At 49.0% G+C, this 13,422-nt stretch overlaps 1 protein-coding gene across 5 annotated transcripts in view; it reads left to right on the top strand.

Annotated features, from left to right (window-relative positions):
• abl2 (c-abl oncogene 2, non-receptor tyrosine kinase) overlaps positions 1-12,940 on the top strand; it is a gene marked incomplete at its 3' end in the record, with an annotated part of 31,098 nt that extends 18,158 nt beyond the window's left edge. Inside the window, exons 1-11 of one of the 5 annotated variants that reach the window (XM_083648080.1) lie at positions 865-1,019; positions 1,431-1,595; positions 5,194-5,489; positions 5,947-6,219; positions 6,480-6,564; positions 6,742-6,919; positions 7,065-7,249; positions 7,364-7,516; positions 7,816-7,905; positions 8,955-9,137; positions 11,103-12,940. In XM_083648080.1, coding sequence (XP_083504206.1) covers positions 908-1,019; positions 1,431-1,595; positions 5,194-5,489; positions 5,947-6,219; positions 6,480-6,564; positions 6,742-6,919; positions 7,065-7,249; positions 7,364-7,516; positions 7,816-7,905; positions 8,955-9,137; positions 11,103-12,940 — 3,558 coding nt within the window. In that variant the 5' untranslated portion in view covers positions 865-907. Of the gene's footprint in view, positions 1-864; positions 1,020-1,331; positions 1,596-5,193; positions 5,490-5,946; positions 6,220-6,479; positions 6,565-6,741; positions 6,920-7,064; positions 7,250-7,363; positions 7,517-7,815; positions 7,906-8,954; positions 9,165-11,102 lie in introns of those variants that run through there. The other 4 variants (XM_083648079.1, XM_083648078.1, XM_083648077.1 and 1 more) reach the window with 4 other exon arrangements.
• Positions 12,941-13,422: the final 482 nt, after the last annotated feature.

The following is a 13,422-nucleotide window of genomic DNA, read 5'->3' as shown; positions in this document are numbered from 1 at the left end:
AAAAGGCAGACTTCTCTTGAATTACAGGCAGATCATATGCTTCAGCTTGTTAAACAAGTAAAACTGGTCAGGCTAATCCAGTTTCAATAATCTGAATTTAACTCAAATGAAATATATAAAAAAAAAAAAAAATTGGGCAATGTTCGCGACCCAATCAAAACGGCGCCGCGACCCACCTTTGGGTTGCGACCCACCAGTTGAGAAAGGCTGATATAAAGGACTGAAAGGTTGCTGTTCACTTCCGTTTCTTTACCTCTCCCTTTGCAGCAACACATACAACACTCTTAACGCTACCAATAATGTACAGGAAGCAGGGAAATTAGCAAAACTCCTTTTTTCCCCTCAAAAGGTTTACAATAAAAATAACAATAATCATATTGCGATATTAGCAAATATCGTAGATACTACCAAACAATCATCCCAAGTCTCCTCTGTTTACTTTCTACTATGACTAACAGTTTATCATTTTAAATGCTCCTCTGTTCTCCGCTGCCCTGTTTCACCACACCAGTCTCCCACTCCCTCTTTCCCTCAGCAGCTGTCCAGACATGCAGTTTGGCAGCAGCTGTTGAGCATAGTGTGTGTTTGTGTATGCGTGCACTAGATCATGTTGAGGTGTGTGTGTGTGTGTGTGTGTGTGTATGCGTGCACTACTAGATCATGTTGAGGTGTGTGTGTGTGTAGTCATGGTAATAGAAGCATTCTCTGAAAAGAGGCAGTATCTTAGCTCTCAGTCACATGTTCATAGCTCCTCCTCCACAGCTCCTGCTCGCCTTAAATACACACATACACAAACCATGGTCCTTCAGTTCGTACCTGTTTGGGCTAGACACAACAGGGGTGTGTGTGTGTGGGTCGGTGTGTAGCCAGCGATAACATTGTTCTTCAGAGAGTGGACAGCTTAGTAATGCTTCTGAGGTGCCTGGGGGCCAGCAGCAGTTTTGAGGAAGAGTGGGCAGCGCTGAGCGGTCATCTCCACACGGGCTTCAGGCCGGTGCTGAATGGGCCCGGACAGACAGGTAGACACACACAGAACTCAGAGCAGCGGTTTCATGTAATATTCTGCAGGATGGAGGCTACAGGACAGCATCTTCATCTAGTTGAAGCTGTACCTGCTTATTTCAAACAGTCTGGTGGATTGCCAGTCTTCACTTCTGCTCAGCATGTTGTGATCAGGTTGTGGTTTGTGTGTAGACGGGATTCCGACACGGGAATTTAAACATTTGGAGGTTGTTCTTTTGACAAGCTGCCTCCAGTCCAGATTGCCTATTTTTCTGCTTTATGTGGATGTGTTTTACTGTAGTGTACACCACATGTGACACTGTGTGCAGCGTTGTGTGTGGATGTGTTTTACTGTACACCACATGTGACACTGTGTGCACCGTTGTGTTCACTGTTGACTTCTCACTCCCCTTCTCTTCTCCCACCAGAAGCTCTCCACAGGCCGTTCGGCCTGGACTCGGCGGCGCTGACGGAGGCGGTGCGCTGGAGCTCCAAGGAGAACCTTCTGGGGGCGGCCGAGAGCGACCCCAACCTCTTCGTTGCACTTTACGACTTCGTAGCCAGCGGAGACAACACGCTCAGCATCACCAAAGGTAAACGACCAACGGCATGGGACCGTGCTCTCTTCTTAGACACGTAAATATAGATTTAATTGCGTTGACCACAAATGTGTGTTTATCTGCGTGTTCTCTGCTTATCAAGTTGCCTCTTTAGCACAATTATTATTCCCCACTAGATGTTTCTCCCAGTTGTACTTGGCCGATTCCCCCTGCTTTCCCGGTCGTTGCTCCACCCCCTCTGCCGATCTGGGGAGAGCCGTAAACTAGCAAAAGAAAAAAAAAATATATATTTTAAATATAAATTATTTTAAAAACTAGCACATGCTTCCTCCGATACCGACCAGAGACCAGAGAAGGTACTAGTGTAGCGACCAGGACTCATACCCCACCGGCTTCCCACCCGCAGACACGGCCGATAGTGCTTTAGGAACAAGACGGAAATACCGCTACCGAGAATTGAACCCGCGTCTCCGCGGTGAAAGGAGAGTGCTTTTACCTCTCCACTACCCACAGGCCCATTCCCCACAAATTCTGATGACACGGGAAAGCTTTAGTCATGTGACATGCTGAAACTCAACTTGAAAGACTTGTTACCACGAGACTCTCTCCTCTGCATCACTAGAGGCCGTTGCCCGGCTACCCAGTGTGATGTTCCTACGACAGATATCTTAAGTTTCCACGTTGCTGATCACTCTCGCCACGCCTTTCTGAGCAACGCTGTTAACATGTGGAGCAACAATACAGCGAGAGAGTCTTTCTAACAGGCACCACTTAACCATATCCCAGAGAGTCATCAGCAAAGACTTCTAGGCCTGCCAGTGATTGGCAGCTCACTCACTCCTGGAGACAATATTTAATGAGTTCAAGTGTAGTTATGCCAGAGGAATGTGTTGTATCAATAGAGGTTACCCAACCGCCTCTGTAGTTTCACCGAGCAGCCCCTCCCCTCTGGTGTCCCCCAGCCCCTCCCCTCTGGTGTCCCTCCAGCCCCTCCCCTCTGATGTCCCCCAGCCCCTCCCCTCTGATGTCCCCCAGCCCCTCCCCTCTGGTGTCCCCCAGCCCCTCCCCTCTGATGTCCCCCAGCCCCTCCCCTCTGGTGTCCCTCCAGCCCCTCCCCTCTGATGTCCCCCAGCCCCTCCCCTCTGATGTCCCCCAGCCCCTCCGCTCTGATGCCCCTTCCCCCCAGCTCTCTCTCATGGTGATGTTAGATTAATATTGTAACTTGTGTGAAGTTGAACGTGTAGTTTGGTCTTATAAATAGGTCTTATAAATTAACCAGCCATCAGCCAAAGGTTTTTTTCTACTTTATCAGCTACTTTTGGCAGGTGCCCAAATGTTGTCAGGACTGGAGGTTGAGAAATCATGATAATCTCTTAATACTGAAAGTGGTGGGGCAATGTGGCTGGTGTGGAGGAAAAAGTTAGCTCAAAGTTAGACACCAATGATGTGTAGAGTTAAGTACACTCTCTTTGACTGAGAGTGAGGAGCTTGGAAGAGCATCGTTTCATCCTCATGTTAATGCCCTATCTCCCACTTTCTCTCTCTGTGCTGTAAAGCTCTTCTTCTCTCTCAACCAGCAGCAGTTAGCCAATCACCCAGCTGCCCCCCCTTGAGTAATGAGCTTAAAATATCCTCATCGTATTATCCACAGACAGCCAGGCTTGTGTCCCTAAGCGATCCAAAGTGTTAAACACGGAGGAGCGTGTTAATTATCCATCGTTTTAAGACTTGCACAGCAGCTGTCTGGGATGGTAACGATGCTTAGACCCTGAGTCACAGACCAAATCTGAGTCTCTCCTGCCCTCCTGCATGCACGCGCGCGCACGCTTACAGTCTCTGCTGCACTTTTTTCTCTGTGTCCCCCCACCACTATTCTTTCTCTGTGCCCCCCCCACCACTCTTTCTCTGTGTCCCCCCCCCCCCACCATTCTTTCTCTGTGCCCCCCCCCCCCCAACCACTCTTTCTCTGTCACTTGGTGTCACGATGCACACCGCCCGCATGCCTCTAATGCTTTGTTAATATGGAATCTGTTTCAACTGTAATAATAACAGGTGGATGAGGGCTGATCACAGAGAAGGACTTAGCAGGCCTGCGCCTGGGGCTACTCACTGTCTCCTCTCCATGCCAGGCCAAACCGGGCCCAGGCCAGAGCCTTGCTCTAAAGCACACATGGCTCTCCCACTGTGTGAGGTAGGGAGGCCGAGGCAGTCAGTGTTTCCACTCCCACAGACTTACAGACAACAAGACGACAGACACAGAGGAGACTGCTGGGCTGGAGGGCCGGTCGTTGGCTTCGCCGACTCGTGTCTCTAATGTGGTATTGCTGTGATAGTGGGTTTAGTTTGAAGACGTTAGAAGACCTGCATCCTCTCTGTGGTTGACTGTTAGAGGCGTCTGCCGGGAGGCTGTGGGTTTTGCCTCACTAACCTGACTGACTTCTGTTGGTTAATGTTTACTCTACTGAGTCTGAGCATGACATTCCACACTGCTTAATGTTGCAGTACGTTACGCAAAGTAAACCCACGTCGTTTTGGCATGTCCCTCTCGGCATAGATCAACAGGGATTATGCTACCGTTTCACAATGGCCTCAGGGCTAAGATACTGTGTCGTCATCACAGCCGCCGACATTTGTGAATGAAAATGTTTGTGTGTGTGAATTATGTTAATCACAGGCGTCAAGCGATTGTAAAATGTGAGTCAAAGTGGAGGGAGAGATGAAGACAAATCTAGACGGGAAGAAAAAGCGGAGTGGAGGATGAGTGTGGTGGAAGGTCAGAGGTCGGCAGACTCGTACTTCCTGCGCTCTCCCCCGGTGGGGGGGGAGGGGGGGGGGGCGTCTGCTCTCTGCAGTCACTCCCTGCCCGCCACTGCCTCTCCTTAACCTCCTCTTTCTTCCTTTCCCTCTCTCTCTCTTCCTCCCTCCGTCCCCTGCAGGCAGGCTGAGGACTGGCAGGGTTGGTCTCTGCTCCTCAGTCGTCTCTGTTAGTTGTTGTTCTCTTGTGTGTCCCTGGCCGCTTCCTCCAGTCTGCAGCACGCAGGCACTGCTCTGCTCCCTCCCTCCCTCCCTGTCTCCAGCGGTGACGTCGGAGACAGACGGATCGAGACAACGGAGACCAAGTCACGACATGCCTGCCTTTACCTAGCCCTCATGACAGATATGCTGCTGTACGCCGCCCAACCCTATCATTGTTGCTCTGTGTTGATGTGGTTTCAGCGAGAGGCTGCACGTCCCACCTGTGACTCTAGTCCCGTGCATGTGATCTGTTATTACAGCGTCACGAGCCGCGCTGTATCCTGATGAGCAGGTCTCTCTCTACTTTCTCTCTTTCTAACTGGCGTGAAAGAAAAGCCGGAGTGTTGGTCACATAGTGCTGCACCAAAAAGCTCTGTTCTGAAAGATCGAAAACCCGCAATCCCCTTTGGACCTGGAATGACTACATAGCACATTAAAAGAATATTCTTTCTTAACTTGTGATCAGAGAATTCATCTTTTCCGTTTTCCATTTTAGGCGCGTTTGGCTGAGACTTTGGTGGGGCATCGATCCTCTGACCCCCCGTAATGCAGTTTGTCCGTCAGATCCGCTCTTCCAAAGTGTCCTCCTCACTCTGTTCCCCTCTCCTGGGTCCAGGTGAGAAGCTGCGTGTGTTGGGCTACAACCAGAATGGCGAGTGGAGCGAAGTGCGCTCAAAGAATGGCCAGGGCTGGGTGCCCTCCAACTACATCACGCCCGTCAACAGCCTGGAGAAGCACAGCTGGTACCACGGGCCCGTGTCCCGCAGCGCCGCCGAGTACCTGCTCTCCTCCCTCATCAACGGCAGCTTCCTGGTGCGGGAGAGCGAGAGCAGCCCCGGGCAGCTGTCCATCTCGCTGCGCTACGAGGGGAGAGTCTACCACTACCGGATCAACACATCCTCCGATGGAAAGGTAGCAGCAGGAACAGTTTAGGGTGGGGGTATGGATCAACACAGCCTCTGATGGAAAGGTAGCAGCAGGAACAGTTTAGGGTGGGGGTATGGATCAACACAGCCTCTGATGGAAAGGTAGCAGCAGGAACAGTTTAGGGTGGGGTTATGTTGGTGTCTGGATTGTTGAGTTGAGCTGCACGACGATCACTAAAAGGACAATCCTGATTATAAGAGAAGATATCACCTTATTAATCCCTGTGGGGACATTTCTGAATCTATCTAGAGTTTGTGATGACAATTCGTAGTCACGACGGTTAGTCTTGATGTGTTTGAGGAACTTTTTTTTTTTACTTCCCTTTTGGTGTGTGTGTCTGTTCATATCAACATTTTGATGACATTCTCATGTGACATTACCAGGTTTTGTAAACGATGTCCTCTTCTCTTTTTCCTTCTCTCCTACCTACCTCCACCCCCAGGTGTACGTGACGGCTGAGAGCCGTTTTGCCACCCTGGCCGAGCTGGTCCACCATCACTCCACTGTAGCCGACGGCCTGGTCACCACACTGCACTACCCGGCGCCCAAATGTAACAAGCCCACAGTGTACGGTGTGTCACCCATCCACGACAAGTGGGAGATGGAGCGCACAGACATCACCATGAAGCACAAGCTGGGGGGAGGCCAGTACGGCGAGGTGTACGTGGGCGTGTGGAAAAAGTACAACCTCACGGTGGCCGTCAAGACACTCAAGGTCAGCAGGCACTCTTGTGGTGTCGTGATTTGATTGATCTGAATGAGTGATGGTCTTCCTCCCAGCCCCTTTATGGCTGTGAGAGAGGCATGAACAAAACCGTGGTCATAGATCACCACCTGCAGGTGGACTTTGGTATTGCATGTGATATCACTGCAGATATGTTGAATATTGTTCCACCTGCTAAACATGTCCAAATCATTAATACGTTGTTGTTGTTTTTTTCTCTCTCTTTTTTCTTTTCAATTCCCTAATGACAGGAGGACACCATGGAAGTTGAAGAATTTCTGAAAGAGGCAGCAGTTATGAAAGAGGTTAAACACCCAAACCTCGTTCAACTACTAGGTCAGTGCTTATGGATAACACCGACTGTATTTCAAATTGAGAATTTCAATGTTGATTTTAGAGATATTACAAACTACCAAGGTTCCTCAGTTTACACTAGAAATGACTTAGGCTGACACCTTCACTCTGATTGTTTAATTGGTAGTAACTGTCATGACCTCTCTGCTCCTGTCCCAGGTGTGTGCACATTGGAACCTCCCTTCTACATTGTAACAGAGTACATGCCCCACGGCAACCTGCTTGACTACCTGAGGGAGTGTGACAGGGAGGAGGTGAACGCTGTGGTGCTGCTCTACATGGCCACACAGATCTCCTCCGCCATGGAGTACCTGGAGAAGAAGAACTTCATTCACAGGTAAGCAGCTGTGTAGGTGTGCATGTGTGTCTCCCCCTGGATGCATTTCAAATCGAAATGTTCACCATAGTCTAATTTCTGTTTTTCTGTTTTTCCTCACCATTCCTCCCTCCCTCCCTCCCTCCTCCACCCCTCCCTCTCTCAGGGACCTCGCAGCGAGGAACTGCCTAGTTGGGGAGAACCACGTGGTGAAGGTAGCAGACTTCGGACTGAGCAGGTTGATGACCGGTGACACCTACACTGCCCACGCCGGGGCCAAGTTCCCAATCAAATGGACCGCACCGGAGAGCCTCGCGTACAACACCTTCTCCATCAAGTCCGACGTCTGGGGTGGGCAATACACTCCACACACATGAATTAATACACAGACAGCTTTTATTTGTTCTCTTCCAGCATATTTCTCTGATGCTCATGTTGGATTCTCCATATTATTCTTCCCTGCAGCATTCGGGGTGCTGCTGTGGGAGATTGCCACCTACGGCATGTCTCCGTACCCGGGCATCGACCTGTCTCAGGTCTACGACCTCCTGGAGAAAGGCTACCGCATGGAACAGCCTGAAGGATGCCCGCCCAAGGTCTACGAACTCATGAGGGCATGTGAGTAACCGCTAACTTAGCTATCCTGACCTAATCCACCAAGTGGCAGCATCCCCCACAAAAAACAACAACCCATGGTTTCTGAACCATAGGGCCTGTGGAAGAAATACTTGTTTGGCAACCAAATCACTTCAGAATCAATTTCCAAGTCATATTTAATAAGCAAACACAGCCATTTATTGTGGTGACATGTCTGTCAATCATTGTAAGAGTAGAATATATAAATTAAGGTACTAGCCAATAATGGGCAGTTATGCTACCTGTGAGTGACTGCAATTTCCCACGTCTCTCTTTACCAGGCTGGCAGTGGAGCCCATTGGACCGGCCTTCGTTTGCTGAGATCCACCAAGCCTTCGAGACCATGTTCCACGACTCCAGCATCTCTGAAGGTACAGTCACATCGTGTCACTTATCCTCAGCTGGCATGCAGATCAACTGTCAATCTTTTTTTTTTGTGTAGCTCAAGGCCTGCTTTGATAAAACTTCTAAAAATAGGAACACTGATTAAGCTGAAGAGACTATTATTAACTTGTTGACGTTTAATTTATTTATTTTACAAAGAGCAGCAGTCTATCCACTATAGCTTCTGGAAGTAGAAGGTCTTTCTTTTTTTTCCTTCTTTTTTTCTTTATTATTATTTTTTTTTTTCAGAACAATATACAGAAAGACAAACACACTCAGACACAGTAAAAGAAAAGAAATAGAACAACATACATATCAAAATTACTACATCATAATTACCGGCCACATAAGGGGCTTATGTGCTTGTGAGAGATGTTATGCCTGAAGTCCCACATAAGGGGACCGTGAGAAACTGGCCAGGCGAGCGAGTCACCCGTCTCCCCTAACCTCATCGAGGTATCTTAGAAATGGGTCCCAAATGGTTGAAAACTTTCTAAGTGAATTGGTCCTCATGAACCTAAGTCTCTCCATCCGTATAACAGAGGTCATGTCCATCAACCACAGTTGAAAAGAGGGCGGGGAAGAGGATTTCCATTCCTTCAGAATTAGTTTTTTAGCAACAGTTGTTCCCTGTGTCAGAGACTGTTGCACAGCTGTAGGAAAGTTCAAAGAGGACTCTGAGCAGCCGAAGATGGCGAGTTCTGCCTCCGGTTGAAGGGCAATTTTGTAGGCCTTAGTGGAAGTGTAACGTCTTAGATGAAACTTTAATGATCCGCGTTGGGGAACTGGGTCATTGCAGAAGTACAGAATACAATATAGGTATGAATAGAACATAATGGGGAATATTGAAGATAGAACAACAAATAATAGAAACAAAACAATGTATTAGGATGAGAACATATTGATAAATTACAATAAATAACTTAACAAAGATACAGTAGCTCAAAGGGGTGAATGAAAAAGTTGCGAGACAGGGAGGTTTAAAACCGCTGATTTTCACCAAGTATTCGAGCTAACTCCTCTTTATCCATTGCAGAGGTAGCAGAGGAGCTGTGTAAGACTGCCTCTTCTGGTCACGGCGGGCCGCTGCACTCCTTCGGTCACGACATGCCCCTGCTGCCCTCCAAATCCCGAACACTCCGCAAGCACACAGAAAACAAGGAGAACATCGAGGGCGGGCTCGACGGGCGGACCGACCACGGGACGCACGGTCACTCAGGTACAGCCGGCCACGCCTACCACCACAGTGCCAACCAATCAGGTGCAAACAGTCATGCTTCTGCAGGTATGCAAGTCCACACCCATTGTGAGAGGCTGCAGCGTCGCCACGCCCGCCGTCTGAAGAGAAGGGCGGCCATCTTCCTGGAAGACCACCAGGTCAACATCGACAACTGGCCGGCCACCCAGGAGATCAACCAGTCCAATCTCTGACAACAGTCTGACAAAGTCATATTGGCCACATGAAAGAATCACATTGGCCTAGAATTGCAACACTGTAACGTGTCAGTGCTGTTGCAGGGTTTGAATAGTAGTCATTCTCCTTCATGAAAGCATAATGATAAAATTTGATTCCCCTGTGAGCCCAGGTGGCATGAGGCCTGTTTGTATTCATTTGTATGGATCTTATCTGTGATTTGAATTGGAAGGATTGAAGATCTGCCTCATATTCTCTTGTCCTACTAATTACATCATTAACATTTTAACCATCAATGCTTGGTAACGGGTCATGGATTAAGATTGGCCAACCCTAATTATTAAACTGGCATTAAACTGTCTGTTGTTTGTTTTATTTATTGCTTATTTGTTTTTATGTTGATTAAATAAAAAAAAATCTTCAACTGTATGTTTAGTTGATATGTGAAAGAGTTGATCAAACCTGCCCCCTGCTTTCTCTTTTTCTATCACATTTCTACCATTTCATTTAGCTTTTAAGATTTAAGTTGTAGTTGATAGACCATACATCTTCACCAATGGTGTGAACATACAGTAACTTTCCCATAAACACCATAAAAACCTGCTTCAAAACATCCCCCTGTTTCTTAACTGTTATCAGGAAAGTGTACACAAGAGGTAAATATATTATTATCATTTTAACAAGTGGTTTTAAAAGTGTATATAGAAGAATAAATGAAGAGTTGTCTCCTATCATAGCTGTTGGTATGGAATTGTTATGTGCTCTTGTTCATTCCACAAAACTACTTTATCGATTTAAGCAATTAACTAGGGAAGATGATTTAGCACGCTTAGTATTTTTCCGTTAATTCAAATACTCGTTAGGGAAAATGATGAACTATCCTGATTTTATTTAAAGGCTAGCAGGCTATTAAAATGTATTTTCCTCTTGGAGCAAAGTTGCGCAACATTTCTACTAACAGTGTATAGGTGCATGCTTATGTTGCGCATGCTCGCAGTGATGTCTGCTATGAAGTTGCTCCCTGAGTTATATTCATTATTCCATCTTTCATAAGCTTAAATTGTAAATCATTATTGGGGTGTATGTTTGTGTGTGCAACTGGCGTGGGCTTAAAATGTCCCATCCCCTTTCTGAAATGCTTACTCTTAACTCCTCATGACTCCCCAAGGAGGAAAGACCCACTTTTAGTGACGGACCGAGAGAGTAGAAATCCTGCTTATTACAACAGTATGCAGTTGCCTGATAAAATGAGTGACAATCTAAAGAAAAACTATTTGAGAGATTAAAATAATTCAGATATACAGATCCTTTCCAAAAAATTAGAATATCATGGAAAGTTAGTTTCCATAATTCCTTTCAAAAAGTGAAACTTTCATAGATTATAGATTCATTACACACAAAGTGAAATATTTCTAGGCTTTATTTGTTTCATTTTTAATAATTTTGGCCTACACCAGAAAACCCCCAAAACAGCACTTCAAGAAATTAGAATAGTGTGAAGAAAAGTAGCAGTTACTTCTCAGTGACTCCCTCTGAATCTCTGCCAAAGTTTTGAATCGTCTTTGCTTGACAATCCGCTGAAGCCCACAGTCCATGGTATTTCCATGATATTCTAATTTTTTTGAGAGGATCTGTATATCCATCCCGTTGTATGTCCAGCTGGATGGTAACCACACTTTGACTGAATTAAGATAGGGCGTGTTCCTGCAGAATACAGCCTAGCATTTCTGTATTGTATTGTCCTAATTCATTCTTCTCGTCTCTATCTAGGTCTGGTTTCTACTTTGCTAGGAGGAGATGGTCGATCGGGCAGCTCCCCAGCACTGCCCCGTAAGCAGCAGCCTCGAGATAAATCCCCAGGCAGCCTTTTGGAGGATGTACAGGACACGGGCACGTTCACGCGAGACCGGAAGACCGGCTTCTTTAGCTCCTTCATGAAGAAGAAATCGTCCTCCTCCTCCTCTTCTCCATCCTCCCAGCTCCAACAGAACCTGCCGACACCCCCCAAGAGGAGCAGTTCCTTCCGGGAGATGGAGACACAACCTCATAAGAAGTACGAGCCCACGGCTGCCTTCAGTGCTCCTCCTCCCCTTCCGCAGTCAGACAGTCTGGGGGGCTTCTCTGCTTCTCCTTCCCACTCCCACGGCGAGCCCACCCAGGCCCAGTCCCGCTGCTGTGGAGCCACTTTTGGACAGAAGCCCTCTGGTGGAGGCCCTGGGTCCCAGGTGGGGAGCAGCAGCAGCTGGGGGGGCTTAGCTGGCTTTTTTACCCCTAGACTCATCAAAAAGACCCTGGGGCTAAGGACAGGGAAGTCGACATGTTCGGAGGAGGGTGGCAGTCTGGTTGGAGGGCCCAAACCCTTCCCCAGGTCTAATTCTACCTCCTCCATGTCAGCTGGGCTGCCTGACCTGGAGCGCATGGCTCTGACTTTACCCAGGAACCGCAGTGCTAAACCCCCTCTGGAGAGAACTGCCTCCACCACCTCCCAGCCAGAGAACGGGGCAGCGCGGCCCTCGGAAACCTTGCAGAGGAGGATGGATGAGGGGACGGCACAGATCAGGGAGAGGCCCAAAGCCAAGCTGCTGCCCCGGGGCACAGCCGTAGGGGTGAGGGCACCGGGGGTTGGGGGTGAGGCGGGGGAATCGGACACACTCTCCCGGGTCAGGGAGGGTAGAGAGGAGAGTGGGGGAGGGCAGGACCGGCAGCAGGGGTGGTCATCTCCTTCTAAGACTTCTGGTTCAGGTGCGTCATCAACTGCTGCAGGTGTGCCGACGCACAACCACAAGGTCCCGGTCCTGATCTCCCCCACACTGAAGCACAGCCCGGCCGACGTGCACCTGGTGGGGGTGGACTCTCAGGGGAACCGCTTCAAACTGTTGTCTTCTGAGCACCAAGCGGACAGAGACCGGCCACGACTGGTCAAGCCCAAGTGTGCTCCGCCTCCCCCACCCACCCTGCGCAGCCTGCAACACTCGTACAGCGGCGACGGAGAGGAGCAGGTAGGGGGCGTGGCCGTGGAGGTCAACGGAGACACGTTAAAAACTCATAGGTCAGGACGAACATCGGGAGGAGCGGCGACGGGTCGACCGTCGGTGCCGCCGCCACAAGTGCCTCCTGCACCTTCCTCCTTGTCCTCGTCTCCCTCCTCCACCAACAACAACACGACTCCCACCAAAATGGCCAACGGTGCCGCCACCACTGCCCCCTCTTCACACACAGCGCCGTCCGCCGCTTCCAAAGTGGCCCTGCGGCGGACCAGGCAGCAGGCGGAGCGGGTGCCTCCGGAGCGGGTGAGCCGCGAGGCGCTGCTGGAGTGCGCCGAGTGCCTGAGCACCGCCCTCCACGCCAGCTCCGAGAGCCCCTCCAGCAGCCAGGTGCTGGACGCCGGACACCAGCTGCTAGACTACTGCTCAGGTTACGTGGACTGCATCCCTCAGATGAGGAACAAGTTTGCCTTCCGGGAGGCGGTGGGCAAGCTGGAGCTCAACCTGCAGGAACTGAGGGCGTCGTCGTCCGGAGGCGGAGGCCTGAGCAGCCTGGGGCCGAGCCCTGCTTTGGACAACCTGCACAGCTGTATTAAAGAGATTAGTGATGTAGTACAGAGGTAGCCCACTGTGACGAGGCCAGCCGTCACCCCCCACACTACCCCACACTACCCCACAGACCGCTTCTATTCCCTTTTTTTTATGTTTCTGGTTCTAATGACAGCTTTTTGGGGGACGAAATGAGAGGAATCTCTTAAGTACCTCAGAGAAATCACTACAAATTGTTGATCTTGTTGTTTACAGAGGACTTTTTCATAAAATGCCAGTGTGGACAATAATATTGCTCTGACCTGTACATACAAAAAAAATCAGATGATTATACCAAAAGAAATGTGGTTCAAGTCACACCATGAAATCTTCTGCCCCCGAGTCTCCACCTGGTAGTGATAAAGGCCTTGTTAAATGAATGTGGAGTGTATCAAGCCGTGTGTAGCCAGCCCAGAAAGTAGGTAAGGAATAAGCTCATTCTGTTTGTCTCAGTCTGTCACACACTGAGCAGGAACCATGGTGGTTGTGCCCAGCTTCACTGAAAATATTAGGTTTCC

The sequence above is a fragment of the Poromitra crassiceps genome (genome assembly GCF_964638095.1).
Source record: "Poromitra crassiceps genome assembly, chromosome: 12".
Taxonomy (NCBI): Eukaryota; Metazoa; Chordata; class Actinopteri; order Beryciformes; family Melamphaidae; genus Poromitra; species Poromitra crassiceps.
The sequence above is the reverse complement of the archived record's forward strand: the minus strand, read 5'-3'. Positions and strand labels throughout refer to the sequence as shown.